General features: G+C 33.0%; 1 protein-coding gene across 1 annotated transcript; it reads right to left on the bottom strand.

Annotated features, from left to right (window-relative positions):
- Nucleotides 1-1926: 1926 nt before the first annotated feature.
- Nucleotides 1927-8038, bottom strand: LOC132303974 (protein NUCLEAR FUSION DEFECTIVE 4-like). The gene is made up of 3 exons (XM_059801434.1): nt 7441-8038; nt 3014-3945; nt 1927-2897 (listed from the first exon to the last, which is right to left on the bottom strand). The coding sequence occupies exons 1-3, from the start codon at nt 7774-7776 to the stop codon at nt 2399-2401; spliced, it is 1767 nt and encodes a 588-aa protein (XP_059657417.1). The 5' UTR covers nt 7777-8038; the 3' UTR covers nt 1927-2398.
- Between the last annotated feature and the right edge of the window lie 7845 nt (nt 8039-15883).

Raw genomic sequence — 15883 nt, forward strand, 5'->3', positions numbered from 1 at the left:
TTTACTTCTATTTTTGAAATATCCTTGATGCTTGTTTATAGTGTTGAACACAACTTTCAATAAACAGAATATGAGCCTGTGGACCACCTCATACATTCTATACCAGAAAATGATTTGTCTTCTATGAAAAAAATAAAAAAATAAAAAATCTTTAGAGTTGACTGTTCTTCTGAAAATAGCTTTTCATACTGTGCTTTGAAGAAAAAGAAAACTAGCATATTCAGTTGGATAATAGTGATTCATCCCATGTATTTCTGTATATTTTCCAAATATATTCAGTTTTGTGATGGACATCACAAAACTGAACTAACAGGTTGCAGCAAAAATTCCAGCCTGGATTCACATTTCTAGCCATCTGGGAGACAAAGAGAGGCTGGTTTGAAAATTAATATCAGCTGATGTATTGGTGAACTGCAAAACATGATCTCGGGTTTAGGTCTTTACAATCATGAACTCGGATTTAAGTCTTTAGGGAATTCCGTGCACCAGTGCAACACAGTTATATTGTACTGCAACGGAGCTATTTCACAACGCAAACACCTATGCAACAATATTAAAAAAGTTATGCAACACATTTATATCAAATATATAACACTCAATACAACATAATACATCATGTTAAACCGATATAACACCATTAGATTGAGAATGTAACACATTTACGTAGTTGTTACATTTATTGATTTAAAGTGACTACATTCACGATGTAAAATTGTTGAATTAGACACAGGACACTCAAACGACGAAAATGACATAGGAGGGGGCCCTGATTCCCCAACTCATCCAACCTATGCATCCGTACCTAACCGAAGAGCCACAACTCACCATCTCAACATCCACTGAAGAGCAAATCTTTCTATTTGGATACTGCACGGCCTCCTTATGTGGTCAGTTTCGAGTTGAAAAGATTTCAAGCACAATTTGAAGCCAAATTGCGTAACTTCTTTAATGGACTTTGTTTCTGCAAGCTCATCACTTTCCACTTCAAAAGCTTCTGCAACTTTTCCAACCACTGAAGATAACCCAGTTCAAAATGCTTCATCTACAATCAGTAAAAAAGAGTGCGTGATTAAAAGTATCATTTCAGATTAGACAATTGAACTAGGTTTGGCAACACATCATAAAGACAAAGTTGGGATCAATAATTCAAGCCTTTGCTGCAATCTGATAAGAATTGTCATAACAACCATCTCCGACGGGAATTTGTAGCGAACCTTTTGAATGAAGCAATTCACAAATGAGATGCAGAGTCAACACAAAGTTGAAAAGACTTCAAATATATGAAATAATGGTACAAGAGCTACCCAAGAAGCTATTCAAGTAATCACTTCTCATGTACTGAAGAAGATACGCCTTTTGAATCGAGCAATCACAATGAGATGCAGACTCAAAGCAAAGCTTGGAAAGACTTCAAACGTGAAATGATGCAGTTTTTTCTTTGGTCCTATGGGGAGCTAAAGCCCATGACAACGGAGGAAACAATCTCTCTGATACATCGGCTCTCAGCAGCCATATTACTGGCCTCTGGGTTTTGGCATGTCATGGACCTTCACTTCATATTGATAAATATAACTCAACTGGCTAGTTCGTCAGCTAAGAAATTACCTTCCCCGAAGAGTTGAAGAGACAATCCAGAGCTGTACAGATCAAGGTCTTGCATCAATGAAATAAGGCAGCCAAGTGATCCCATCCAAAATTTATTCCATTACAGCATCTAAGCATAATCTGATAGTCTGTTTCTACAACTATTTTCTTGAATCCACGTACCCAAGCTAACTATATACGCCATTACAAACGACCCAAAGCACTTGTCTGCAATAATATTTTGGATATGCAATAAGAGGATCATTAGCTTCAGTCAGACTTCATGTGTTGGTCAAATCAATACAATTGTTGTCAATAATTTAACTAAGAACCAGAAAGGGATTGATAAACTAGATATATTTCATATTTTCTCGAAAGTACAATGGTGGAAGCTACAAACACAAATTACAAAACCATTATCATGGCTAAATGTTATTTATAAATGATTTGGCTGGAGATTTGAAGCACACTCATGCATTCAAGCCTTCAAGGACACAAGTTCCAGTAAATCATATGTTGTCCAAAACAATAGAGAGACAAGAATTCCACCCTCATTTGCAGCACTCAACGTTATGGAACTTGGTCTCAAAAAAATAATAACTGAACAAATTGATAAAAACAATGTTCTTTGTAAATGATTTCCTTCTTCTCCTTCTTCTTCTTTTCTGTTACTGTTTTTTGGGAGAGGGAGGAACTTGCATCTAAACAAGTTGCTTCAGCTTTCTTTCTTTTAACGATATATTTCTATGGGTGATAAGAAATCTATACACCCATATGCCTATGCAAAAATCTATCTTTTGCCTCTCCTCGCACTTCAAGTGCGAGATCTTCCATAGAGTTGGGCATAAACACTTCTAGTCCGATAAACAACAATTGAACTCAGTACAACTGCAATGATGCAAAGCCCTGACAATATGGCACATGTGATGGAGTAGCATATGGTTCCCTCACAACTGAGTGACTCATCATCCCTTAAAGGCATTTTGAGCAGAGGCCCCAAAATTGTCTGCTTGAGAGAATCTTGTTTTGCTGCTTCATAGTCATATATACCACTAGCAATGACACCGGAGAAGATCAGAGAACCTACGGGACTTGCCAGGGTAAGGAAATTATACAAGGCACCAAAACTTTTCAGGCCAAACAGTTCAGAGACGGCAGCAGGCACAATTGCCCAATGTGCTCCATATCCAAGTCCTATCAACACGGTCACAACATAAATTGCCCCAGGCCAAGCCATTGCATAGAAGAAGAGCCCAATTGCCATAATGACCTGAACCACAGCCATGGTCACTGGCCTTGGGTAGGCATATTTCCTGATAAATAAAAAACCATAATCAGGATGAGAAACCAAGTAAAAAATTTAAACACACACACAAAAGGAAAAGGAAACTTTGTTGTGACTTGGGATAGAGAGGATTAAACCACACACTTTATGATTATCTCAGAGAAGTATCCACCACCAACTCGGCCAAGAAAGTTCCAAATACTAATCATGGATACAAACACCTGTGTATTGCTAAACCCCAGAGATTCACACATCTGACCCAGATTATCAATAACTGTCAAACCAGAACCAGAAGCCAGTACAAGGGAGGCAAAAATAAGCCAAAAATCTGCTTTTACTAATGCCTGCATTAATGTGAAATCCTCCCCTCTGCGTGGGCCTTTTCTCCGCTTGACCCTCACAGCTCCTTCTGCAGCAGCTTGAAACAGTTTAGCTTGCAAGTGGGCAATTCGTTTTTGTCTTTCTGATGATGGAAGTAAGTCTATGTCTGAGCCCTTCTCATCTTCAACCTCACTGAAGATAACCTCGTTCCCCTCCTGCTCAAAATTATTTGATTCTTGTTTCTGAGGCTCATTGAGAAGGCTCTCCTCTGTCGATGACCTTGGTTCCGCGAAAAAGACCAACAGAATAGGAATAATAATTGGAAGCAGTACTAGAACAATCAATACAATAGCACACAAGGTGACTAAAGTTTGGCTCAAACCAACTAGATCCTCAAGTAACAAAACCCCCAACACGTACGCTGCCAGAATGAGGCAAACAGTATAGACAAATAAGAAGCTTGATTGATCAGATGCTCTAACTTGTCTGTGACCACCCACTGGTCTAACAATGAACATAAGAGAAAAAACTACAATTGATGGCCCAACTGCAACCATAAAGATTAGTGATGCTTCATCGGGAGCATTGATCATAGCATAAATTTGAGTAATAATTGCACCACTCAAACCAGCAAATCCCTTCAGTATACCCACTACCGGACCACGGCTTTTGGGAAAGTTCTGCACGCAGGAAACTAGAGCTCCTGTATTGAAGTAGGTCTCCCCATTTGTTCCCACAAATATACAAATACATAGCTGCACATAAAAAAACTGAGTTAATATTATTAAGTAGTTCAAGAAACTCTTGAACTACTAAATTCATGGTGGGACTGATAAATAGTGCATAACAAATACATTTTCTGGCACATTCTAGAAACATGTAATGGTGGACACAATATTACTAAATTGAACCCCCGTAAGTACCGTTGGCAAGTGATTGACAATTTAATTATCAGTAAGGTGCTACATATTAAATAATTTATAGCTAGTAGATACTAGATATGGAATAAGAAAGAATCGAAGAAGAGAGGCTCTAAATTATCCAAGATACAGCGCAAAATATGAATTTGATGTTAAAAGACGATAGGTAATATACTTACAGATAAAACATCGCTACCATATAATATATTGATCTCCCTAGTCAAGGATAATAGAAATAGTATAATAGATCATGTACAAATCTATATTAATCACGCTAGTCGAGGATGAAAGATGTAGATCATGTACAACCTAACTATGTCTAGACGGTTTAATTATAAAATAAAAAAATAAAAAAAATTATATCCATATGCCATACCAATGAGAGGATGATATCAAATACATTAAATACAAATAGAATCTACTGCCACATTGCTCAGCTAGGTTTCTATATATATATATATATATATCAACACATATTCAAATGGGATTAGGGCAAGGGTATCAACAAACATTTTGTAAGTATGGAAAAGTAACATGAAAAGAATAAATTTCTGATCCAAGTTCAAACACTCAATTCAGTAGTGAGTGCTTTAAATCAATCAATAGAAGGTTTAAGATTTTGGTTGCTGCTGCTATGGAAGACTGAAGACTTCTTTTTTCCTAGTTGAAGACTGAAGACTTCCTTTGGACTTTAAATCTTGACTGATTATATGAGTATTTGTAATGATAATTCATGATTCTGTAGGTTATATATCTAATTTTTCACATTTTTCAATGTGGAAAACAACCTTATTTCTGCAATGTCGTGTGATTGGTTCAACATATGGTGCTGTAGTGGTGCATAATGTACCACAGTCATCATCATCTAAACTTACTGTTGCACCTAAAGAAATCATGGTCTTGGGTTTCCTAGCATCTCTTTAACATTTCAAGCGCTTTAAAATTATTTGTACAAACAACCAGAAAAACATTTAAATGAAAGATGGAGATTTAATGTGTCTGTGATGGCGTTCAGTCCTATATTTCATTTCATTAAAAACAACAGCATTCATTCTTGTTCGTACATTGAACTTCCTGTGATACAATTTTCTGGATTACTAAAACAACTGGGATTTGGCATGTTTGAAAATTGAAAGAATATGAGCAAATCTATTATAACTAGTCAGCATATTCTCGCTTTTGCATTGCAAGAGATCTTCAACATGACTTTGATATCAAGATATAAGATATCAATGAATCGCTTAATTAGGGTTCACAAAAATGAGCATTAATTTCCAGGGCAGCCGCCTAGAAGTCAAAGCTTCAATTAATGGATAAAGATTTTGAACCCTTCATTATCCACGCCTTTTCGGCTTTTTTCTCCCCCACACCATATCCCACCACACCAGCATTTGTGTCATCAGTTGGCTCTCTCATATCTTATCACCTATTGGAAGAAAATTTAGGTTCTACGAAATGTTGTCATTTGTCATTAAATTTTGTTACATTCTATCCATCTAATCATCCTCAAACAGATTACACAATTCTTGATTACCCAAAATTCTTTGCTTCTTCAAAAGCAAAGTACATTTTTAATGATCTTGTATTAAAAAGACATTACTATATCCAAGAAACGCTCAATACGTGGTCATTGAAAATACTTACCATGAAGATCTAGCGGAGTGAAACAATACTCAAATTTGGCAGCAGCCAGTAACACTTGGAGAACTTCAACAATCTCAGTTTCAGTACATAAAAATAACTTTTACAAGCACATATTGTGCAATCTATAGAAACTATAAGAATTATCAATCAAGTGACTTCTATTTTTTGGGAGTTGGAGCTATGGTTAGAAAATTGGACCTTTGCATGTTCATCTCTTCCATGCTTCCACAACACACACACACACACCGTATTACTCTATAATTTCTTCAAGGCATATCAATTTTAAGTAAAATCCAGAATATTAGCTGAAATACCAAAATACAAAGTGACTGATCTCACGCTGCAGATGCAAAATCTAATTGAAAACAAACAACAGAAAGATTTTAAAATGAAGACCTTTTGTGTGTATTAGAATGATCATGTACATACTAATTTTGTGCTTTATTATAGCCAATAAAAAGATAAATTATTGACCTACTTATAGCTTCTCGCACTCTAAAGGGGTAAGTCCATGGTAAATTTTTAAATATAAAAGGTGAAGTGCAGGAAACTAAGTTTCAAATGTGAGTACTGCAGCTGATAGAAATCAAAAACTTGCCACAAAAAAAAAATCAAGATTTGAAACAGAAAATTCATGATCTTGGTGCCAACAAGATGACCTCTATGCAACTAAGTCAATACAACTATTCAGCTTGGTTGAGGTAGTTTTCATTCTGGAAAAGCAAGTATGGAACATAAGACTAAGTTCCTAATATGTTTACAACTAACAAATTGTCATCAATTAACCAGATGATAAAAATAAATCAGGACCTGTATCTAACAAAACGGTGCTAATAAGAGAATAGAACTAAGAATTGAGGTAATAGACCACCTTCAATCCCAAAATAACGCAATGATAACAAAAAAGAGAACACATTACAAAATGCAAACACCCGCCGTTTTATAAGAGTAGTCGATCACTAAAAAGAGAAACCCAAGACAACCAAAAAGAAAATAGTTGCAGTTCTCATTTTTCAATCAAACAGCAAGAGTGCATCTCATTACAGTACAAAATGCATTGACAGACTAAGGATCAGAATTTTCATCTGAAACTGCAATTTTGATCAAGCTTTGCAACATTTTAGAAACACAGAGAACTGCAAAAGATCTAGAAACGCGTGGAAATGCTTGGAAATTTAAAGTGAAGTTTACTAACAGTGACTAAAATAATCAATTAACTGATGTTTCAACCTTTTAACATTTTCATGTATGATAACAACATCAATCACTATAGTTTCCAATCTGATCTAAAATTAAAAATACTTGGATACCCAATTGACTTGAGTAAATCAAAAGCCCAACCTGAAGTTACAAAAATCAACCTTTTTCCTCCAGCATATAAACCACAGTCTCCAAATTATGTACACACACATATAGAGGAAAGATAGGAGAGAAAACTGACCACCCATAAAGGCAAAGAGGGCAATCTCTGAGTAACAATGAGCCAAAGCAAGCCCTACCCAACAAGGTTGATGTTTCAAGTTTTAACGTTTTGATGTATGATAACATCAATCACTATAGTTTCCTATCTGATCTAACATTAAAGACACGTAGATACCCAATTGACTTAAGTAAATCAAAAATCCAACTTATGCACACAGTGACACACACACATATACAGGGGAGAGAGAGAGAGAGAGAACTGACCACCCATAAAGGCAAAGAGGGCAATCTCTGAGTAACAATGAGCCAAAGCAAGCCATACCCAAGAAAGTTCTGAACCACACCAATGCACAAAATCACCCAAATAGGTAAAATCTCACACAGACTACCAGCTATGAACCCAATACTGTCCCCCAAATCTTTGGCCACACCCAAAATAGCCACCTCTCTCTGAGTATAACCCATGGTGCTCTTCACCACAGGTGATATGCTCCCAAACAAGTACCCAATCCCGGCAAAGGACTGGACCCACATTGAAGCCACGAACACGAGCCATCTGTTGTTGAAGAAAGCTTTGATTCTGTCCTGTAAATAGCTCATCGCCGCTGATAAGATCAGTGATCAAGAATGGTGATTTTACATGACATGTAGAGATTTTTATGAGAGTTGAGAAGTGGGTTTTTGAGATTGTTGAGAAGGGATTGGAATTTGGAAAGTTGGTGTATGATTATTGATTTGATATTTCAGTCACCTGCCAAATTAGAAATGAGAAACGTAAACGTGTGCTTTGTCCACTTACTCGCTTATCTGTAATATTGCTTCTTAAACTTAAAGACCATTGACACCTGACAGCAACGTTTGATTTTCCATTTTAGTTTAGGAGTACAACTTTGTAACATATTCCAGTTTGTGTAGGAAAGAGAACAAAAGAAAGAGTGGTGAGAAATTGCCTAGGACTTTTAATAGAATCTTATCCATTTAATGACAAATAATTTAAATTTGAAAATGATTACAATAACAAAGCTCAATAATGTACATCTTCCGAAAAAAGAAAGCTGACTCTTTTTGCATGATAGTATTGAGTCTTTTAGAACATTTTATAATTTGGTATTCATAATTCTCACTCCACATTTTATAATTTGTTATGCATGACTCTTGTCCGGAGATAAGTGTTTTCTTTGATTTAGAATTGAAGTTTTGGACCTTTAAAATTTGAGATGAATGCCTTCACCATTAGCCTATTCCTTAAGATTAAAGTTTAATTTTGCGGTAAAGCATAATTTTTCTCCTCCCCACATCACATATAAAAAAAAAAATTATCTATGTATAAATGTAATAAATACATTTTTTTTTTCTCTCTCTATCTTTTTGTTTATATATATTGACAAATAATGCTCTCCTATATTTTTGTTGAGTAATCTTAGATTTGCCGACCTGTTTTTTTTTCTCCTGAAAGGATTTGCCGACTTTGTTTTGCGCTCTAATCACTATATCTAATAAGAATTCTTAGTTAGTAATGAATAAAAATATAATCTCTCATTTTCAAAATGTTTTACTGAATCTTAAACTTTTATCATTTTTTTTTTTTTTTTTTTGTTCCATATGAATCTGAATCTCGATTTTTGTTAGTTTACTCAAAAGAATATGTTTACTGTCAGTGTCGAATCTGGTTTTTTATTATACTGTATCAAAATATATACAGTAAATGATTGTCTCCATTATTAATATTAACCAAACAAGTGTTGGTATTAAAGTTGAAGAGACATTACTAAATGACTAACTAGGTACTGTTGACTATCATTTCCCTTAAAAAAAAAATTCATTTTCCTGTTGAGTAATTTGTCGTTTATATCAGATCTTTGTGGTAGGTAAGGTCAATTATCAATATACAGAACCTTCCAAAAAAAACCAAAAAATGATCAATATACAGTTGTCACGTATGTAGTACTGTAATGGATTTATAGACGTACACAGAGATGTTGGTTATATATAATATATATATATATATATATATATTCACCTGACAATGGTTAGAGTTGGGAGAGTTAGTGAGGGTGAGAAAAATGAAATTTGTACCTAGAATTATAGGGTGGAATATTTACGGTTGGTTTTTTATCACTCTGATGCCATTACCACACCTAATAAATGTTGGTAATTGATTTTGGGAGTAGGATCCTTAACTTAAAATTTCCCAATATTATCTTAAGTTAATTATAAAAATTTTGATATTTGACTTTTATCACATAGCTATGATTCATAATATACCACATCAGCAAATTAAAAATAAAAAATTAAAATTAAAATTGTTTAACTGATGAACAGAGAAAAGTAGTTAACCAATGCTAAAATTTTTTCAACTCTTCTTTTTTTCTGGTCTCTTAGGGTGTGTTTGGTAGGGTTGATTTGGAGGGATATGGAGAGAAAAGAAAAGAGAGGATAGTGTAACTTTGTGTTTGGGTAACTTAAGTGGAGGGATAGGGAGGGATAAGGAGAGATAGGGAGGGATAGCTATCCCTCCTTATCTCTTATTTGCTTTCTCCTCAAAATTGAGAAGATAGGGAGAGATAGTGAGAGAAAGGATAGTGATTTTAGTGGTATTTTGATAATACTAAAATTATCCTCCACAAATCAATAGACAGATTTATTATTCCATTCAAGTCACATGGTTATGAAAGGGTAAAAAAGTAATTTGTCTATTATCCTTTCTTTTCTTTTCTCTCATCTATCTTATCAAAACAAAAATAACTATCACTTAATAGAAATTATTACTATCATTTCTTTTCTTTTCTCACTAATACTATCCTTTCTTTTCTTTTCTTTTCTCTCATTACTAATACTATCCAAACACATATGCCTGAAATTAGTGGGCTCTTCGTTGCTACAAATAATCTTCCACTCTTTTCTCTCTCTAGCTTTATGATCCGTGGGAGGAAATTACAAATCAAAAAAGAATTAAAACAAAGGAAAGACAGTGAAAGGTGAAAGGATCGAAAAATCTAATTGCATGAAAAAATAAAAAATAAGGTGGGTGGTTGGAATCTTAAAGTTGTCTATTGATGTTTAGTTTTTTTTTTTCTCAAAATATTATTGTTTTAAGCCTTTTTATCACTAAATTATGTAGAGTGTTGTCAACCTTAAATTTAGGTAAAATAATACATGTTAAAATCATAACAATTTAATTTAAGATAATGTAGAGAAATTTTAACTTAGAGATTAGATTATGATATTGTTGACAAATTTAGTATAAATCTATCAATTTAGCAATGGACAAATTGCATAAAATTCTTCATGTACCACTCTTAATTAAAAATTTGATATAAAACCTCCCCAAGTAGACTAATTTTATTGGCCTTTCAGCAATTTAAATTTTTTCGAATTTTATTTTATTTTCCCTTATAGCAAAAGTAAATTAGAGAAATAGTGGTTATATTTTTTTACAGTTTACTCTTTGATTAAATTAGAGAAAAATCGTGTTTTAAAAAAAAAAAAAAAAAAAAAACCACCTATATTTTTCAAATTGAGCAAATAAGGATATTTTCTCAATTTGAAATCTAAAATTCCTAAACCTTTTGGTTAATAAAACATTTTGTATGATATAACTAAAGGATAAAAAATTTGGTCAAAATTGACCGCCAACACATATTAGGGAGTAACTTTCACATATTTTTAAGTGTCAGAAATTTATATACGCATACTATATGGGTGATTTTTACACATTTTTTATTATGGCAAGTTTTTTTTTTTTTTTTTTTTTTTTTTTTTTTTTTTTTTTTTCACTTTACTTTTAACCAAATGAAAGAGATCATGACATTTGACACATTTTAACTTTGAAATAGCTCTAAATGATAAATTAAGACACTATATATGTAAAAGAATAAAATTTGTCACAAAAAAAAAGGGCCATTAAAATTAAAGAGACATGAGTGAACATGTAAAGAAAGAAACAAAGATATTTGGTACTTAATAGTTATGGTGTGTTTGGATATCCAAAAATATTAAATTCAAACAGTCTCACTGACCAAATATTGTAAATCAAGGTTAGAAATCTACTAAATTAATTAGAATAAAAAGAGTCACTCAGGCTTGTAGTCTAGTGATCATCACAAGTTTTGTACCATTGTAAGAGTTATTTGCTAAAAAAAAAAAATAATTAAAGTAAATAGTCATTATCTCATACAAGGGGGACCCTTTTATTTATTTATTTGTTAAAAATTCCTTTTTTTAAATATATGTAACCGCCCAAACACACCCAATTGCAACTCCTAATTTTAACCAAATTGTAAATGATGATATATTAATAGAGAAGTCCACTTTTTTTTTTCTTTTTATTATTATTATTATTTAAATAACCACAAAACCAAGACATTGTTTACATAAGAGATTAAAAGACATTATTTACATAAGAGATTAAAATTCTTAGAATATTGTTGACCAAAATGCCACTAAAAACTATAACATCTTAGGAAATACTCTTTTTATTTATTTTTCTTGATTACCAATGAGAGATAATATTTGTACTTTAAATACTAAAGAAATTGCGATTGATCAATTCAAATTTAAGGATGGTCCAAATCACCCTTGACAATCTTTTATTAAGCACAATAATTGGTACTTAAAAATGACAAAATTCTGATTTTATATATATATATATTTCAAAGTTCATATATGGTACGGTGATCATTTTTCAAACCCAACTGCCAATCAACCATGACAACCATTAGTCTACTGGGGTGTCCAAATCCTCTACCCTGATGTTTTAAACTATTTTTTATTCTTTTTGTAAAAATATAAAATAAAAATTATTATTTAATTGGTAAATAAATAAAAAAATAGTTAACAATAATGTAATACAATAACATAAAACGTGCTATAGAAATGTGAATATTATAATGGACATTGCAATTTACTAATCCATTAGATGACATTATTTAACAATAATGTAATACAAGAACAGGAAACGTGCTACAAAATGATAATATTGTAACGGACATTGCAATTTAATTACAATCTCTCTTTTATTGATCCATATTAGTGAATGAACCTTTTTGTATTATTGTCTTTGTTATTTGATTATATTTATACTAAATTTTTTTCAATTCCTAATTTAAAATACCGAATCAATGCTCCCAAATACGACATTAGTCATTTTTCTTCGTACATATATAAACATCATTTTCATTGCCAATTCTGTCACACACATCTTTATATGCATGTGTACGTTCAAAGTAACACCTACGTGTACTATCGAAGTGATTCATGTACAGTGCTTATCTATTTCATGAATGCCTTATCATTAAAAACGCGAAATTCTTTAATTATGTTCAGTTGAATAAAATTTGAGCTTTAAGTAAAAATTAATAGAATTGAAGAAAAATTTAGTTCAATTTTGTGTAATTTTGAACTAAATTTCTCTCTAATTCCAATTACAAAACTCCATTTATGCGGCTGAATATAACCTCCATGATTATTGTTGTCAAAAGAAAAGGGCGGTGGTAATTGTAAAAAAATAAGGAAGAATGTTTCATGGAGTAATTAAATGTTGGGTAAATTACATTGACCTCCTTTATTAAATATTTAACTGAAAAATCTTCTTTATCGTTTCAAAAATAACATTGACGTGTAATTTTGATATGAGTAACTCTGATTTCCCTTGTCATAAAATTCACAGCATGATTCGCTGACATCATTCTTGAAATTTATTTAAAACTCAATTTTACCCTTAGAAAACTTGAAAAAATATTTATGTCCATGTACTGTAATGGTAAATAATACTACGTAATAAAAGTACAATGTGTGTAATTGTCATTTAACACATTCAGGGAAGTCAATACTGATGGAGAAAGATAATGTTTTGTGTTTTTGGTCCTTTGTTAACGTGAACAGATAATAAATCAGTTCGTTTCTTTTTAATTATCAAATCAGAGATGATGTAGTACATGCTTATTTACCAAATCACAAATGGTGAGTACATACACCATTTTTTATTTAGTAATGAAAGAAATCGTAAACATTTTTTATTAGACCACATCAACAGAATGTACATCAAAATGAACAACCAGGGCAATTCCGTATTGATTCAACAGGAATCCATAATATGTGATAATGGAGTATCCTCGTATGAAAAAATAAATAGGTAAGGTCTGAAAGCAAAATTCGTAGATATAAAATTGTTTTTTTGCAGTGACGACATTCTTAGACGTAATAATTCTTTAATCCTTAATTAAAATAATATTTTGTTCTTTTAAAATAAAGTTCTCCAATTAATTGGGTGATGGAGACCCGAGATTGACTATTAAACATAACCAACCAAAATGACAGATTGGCTATTAAACATCATGGGCTGCCCAATTGGAGCACGACCTTTCTTGATTGGGTATGAAAAACTGAATATGTCAAACAATATATCGTCATACAATCCAATAATTTGGAACTAATAGCTTATATTATCAGTTCTTAGGTATCATTTTTTAATCAGATCAAGTTGAGTGTAAAATAATCCATAGTACTTTTGTGGAGTGCGAGTATTTCATCCTTTTGAAAATTCCAAAATCAACTTTAAAAATTAGCTCTAAATCCTAAAAATTAGTTCTAAATCCTAAAAATTAGCATTTTTGTAATTAAGTTACTTGCCGTTATTTTTTGAAGTGGAAGTCCAACTTCAGGCATTCACACTTCTAACTTATAATCTAACATTTCTTGAAAATTCATTACGACCTAGTCAACGTCCTGATTAAAGTTTCTAGAGGAAGATTGGATTGTTTATGGATGTAAAATTTAATTTGCTGAAATATCTGTAAGTTTTTATCAACTGAAGAGAAGAGAGAGAAATAATGTTACGACCCAATATTCGTCAATTGGACGCATAATATTGCCTCTTGTGCCGACCTAGGATGGCCTAGTGAAAGCAATTGAGGGGCTAGTTATGGTAGGTAGATGATTTCTTTCTGTTGGCTTGCGGAATTGACACGCTTGCGGAATTTAGATTTCTTGAAAAAGTTTTATTAATTTACAAAAATGCCCATTATTTTGTAAATTTGTTGCATTCCCAACTATGAAATGGTAATTTCCTCTTTTAAAAAATTCATATACAAATCAACTGCATGCCAAAATACCCCTCTATATATGTATAATGACAAAAGAAATCCAATCAGTCTGTCTTGTAAGGGTAGAAACAGTTGTCATTGGGTACATATATATATACCAAATATAAAATTGCACAAATATTACTATCTGCAAAGGGGGATCGATCAATATAAATATAAGGGTTGAACAGACTTACAGAAAACTTTCTTTATTATTATCCAAGCTAGTACAGAGAAATATTACAAAAGAGAGAAAAGAAAATTGGAAGATACATTGATGGGAAATATTGCCCTCTATTTATACATAAAATGGACTTGAAATTAATACTTTGAAGTCCGCATAGTGCATGGGGTCGTGTGCTCGAATAATGCAGTCGGTCGGCCCACCACTAAGTGTTGTTTCCTTATCTGATGGAAAGTAGACATCTGATGAAGGAAATACTGTTGAATCAAAGACTTTTTGGAAAAGTTCTTTGTCTTCTTCTGTCGGCAGGATAAGAGGAATCTTTACTTTTTGGGTGGATTCATCTTGTCCTTCAAATGTCCTGTGAGAGAGTCCCAATAGTCGGCTATTGAAATCTCGTCTTCTGAATTAAGATCTTCATTGGGATCTTGTGCATAACCTGCTAGACAAGAAAACTGATTTCCGTCTTGACTGGTCTGGCTAGAGACTGATACCATGGATGCATCATCTCTTACTGTAGGGGTAGAGGATTCAAAAGATTTAACAAATTTATTCCTCATAAAATCCATGCATTTAACCATTAAATCAGCTTCGGTAATTAATGGTTGTTGTTTTCTGATCATATCTTTAACAAGTTCAAATGGGTTAAAGATTTCAGGTTCTGGAATAGTTAACTTTGGAATCTTATCCATATATTCCATTGTTTTCTTTCTGATCTGATGGAGGAGGGCCTGGATAGGTTCGTGAGTCATGCCTGACCACCATCTGTAATAAAAAATCCTCTGGAGGACTGGTAACTTGTCAGTGGTATAACCACATTGGAAATCCCATTTCCAAATCCAAGGGATTCCAAATTCAGTAAAGAACAATAGGGTGGATTTCCCTACAGGAATATTATCCTGTCCTCGTAATTGAGGATGAAATTGTTGCCATGGCAAATATAATTGACTGATTGATTCTGGCAACATATCCAGATCAGGGCCAAATATAGCCCACCAGGGTATAACCCAGTTTGGAAAATCAGTCTTAACTGATTGAGGACATATCTTGAAGAACCAAGAATGCCTATGCTTCGGATTTTGATAAAAGAACGAATATGTCCATGCTGAGATATAATCCCAATAATTGTAACTGTGACCATAGGATATTTTCCTTGGCAAATTGGGATTTAATCCCCAGTCACTAGGCCTTATAAGCCTCTTAAAGATAGCTTTACTATAAGTAAGAGGACTATCTTTGGAATTCGGAAATTGCTTGGTATGGTTGATCTCCACAGAGGAAGTTTCAGTAAGAATGGCTTCATAGATATATCTATGGCGACCATCCGGTGCAGCATATTGTTGAGTTTGGAAATATCTGGATTTTACTTCCCAAGGATCTGGCATCCATTGCTCATCTTGAGAATCCAGTACCAATACTGTTTGAATATACCTTTGATTAG

This window comes from Cornus florida, unplaced genomic scaffold (assembly GCF_030987335.1).
Source record: "Cornus florida cultivar Cherokee Brave unplaced genomic scaffold, ASM3098733v1 CherokeeBrave_3.0.0_Hap2_Chr04, whole genome shotgun sequence".
NCBI lineage: Eukaryota > Viridiplantae > Streptophyta > Magnoliopsida > Cornales > Cornaceae > Cornus > Cornus florida.

Excerpts from the sequence above, each read along its gene's own strand:
- LOC132303974 (XM_059801434.1), bottom strand. The coding sequence starts at position 7,776 with ATGAGCTATTTACAGGACAGAATCAAAGCTTTCTTCAACAACAGATGG. Across the intron at positions 3,946-7,440 it reads CCTCTTTGCCTTTATGGGTG|CTATGTATTTGTATATTTGT; the intron begins GTCAGTTCTCTC and ends TTTTATGTGCAG. Across the intron at positions 2,898-3,013 it reads TTCTCTGAGATAATCATAAA|GAAATATGCCTACCCAAGGC; the intron begins GTGTGTGGTTTA and ends TTTATTTATCAG.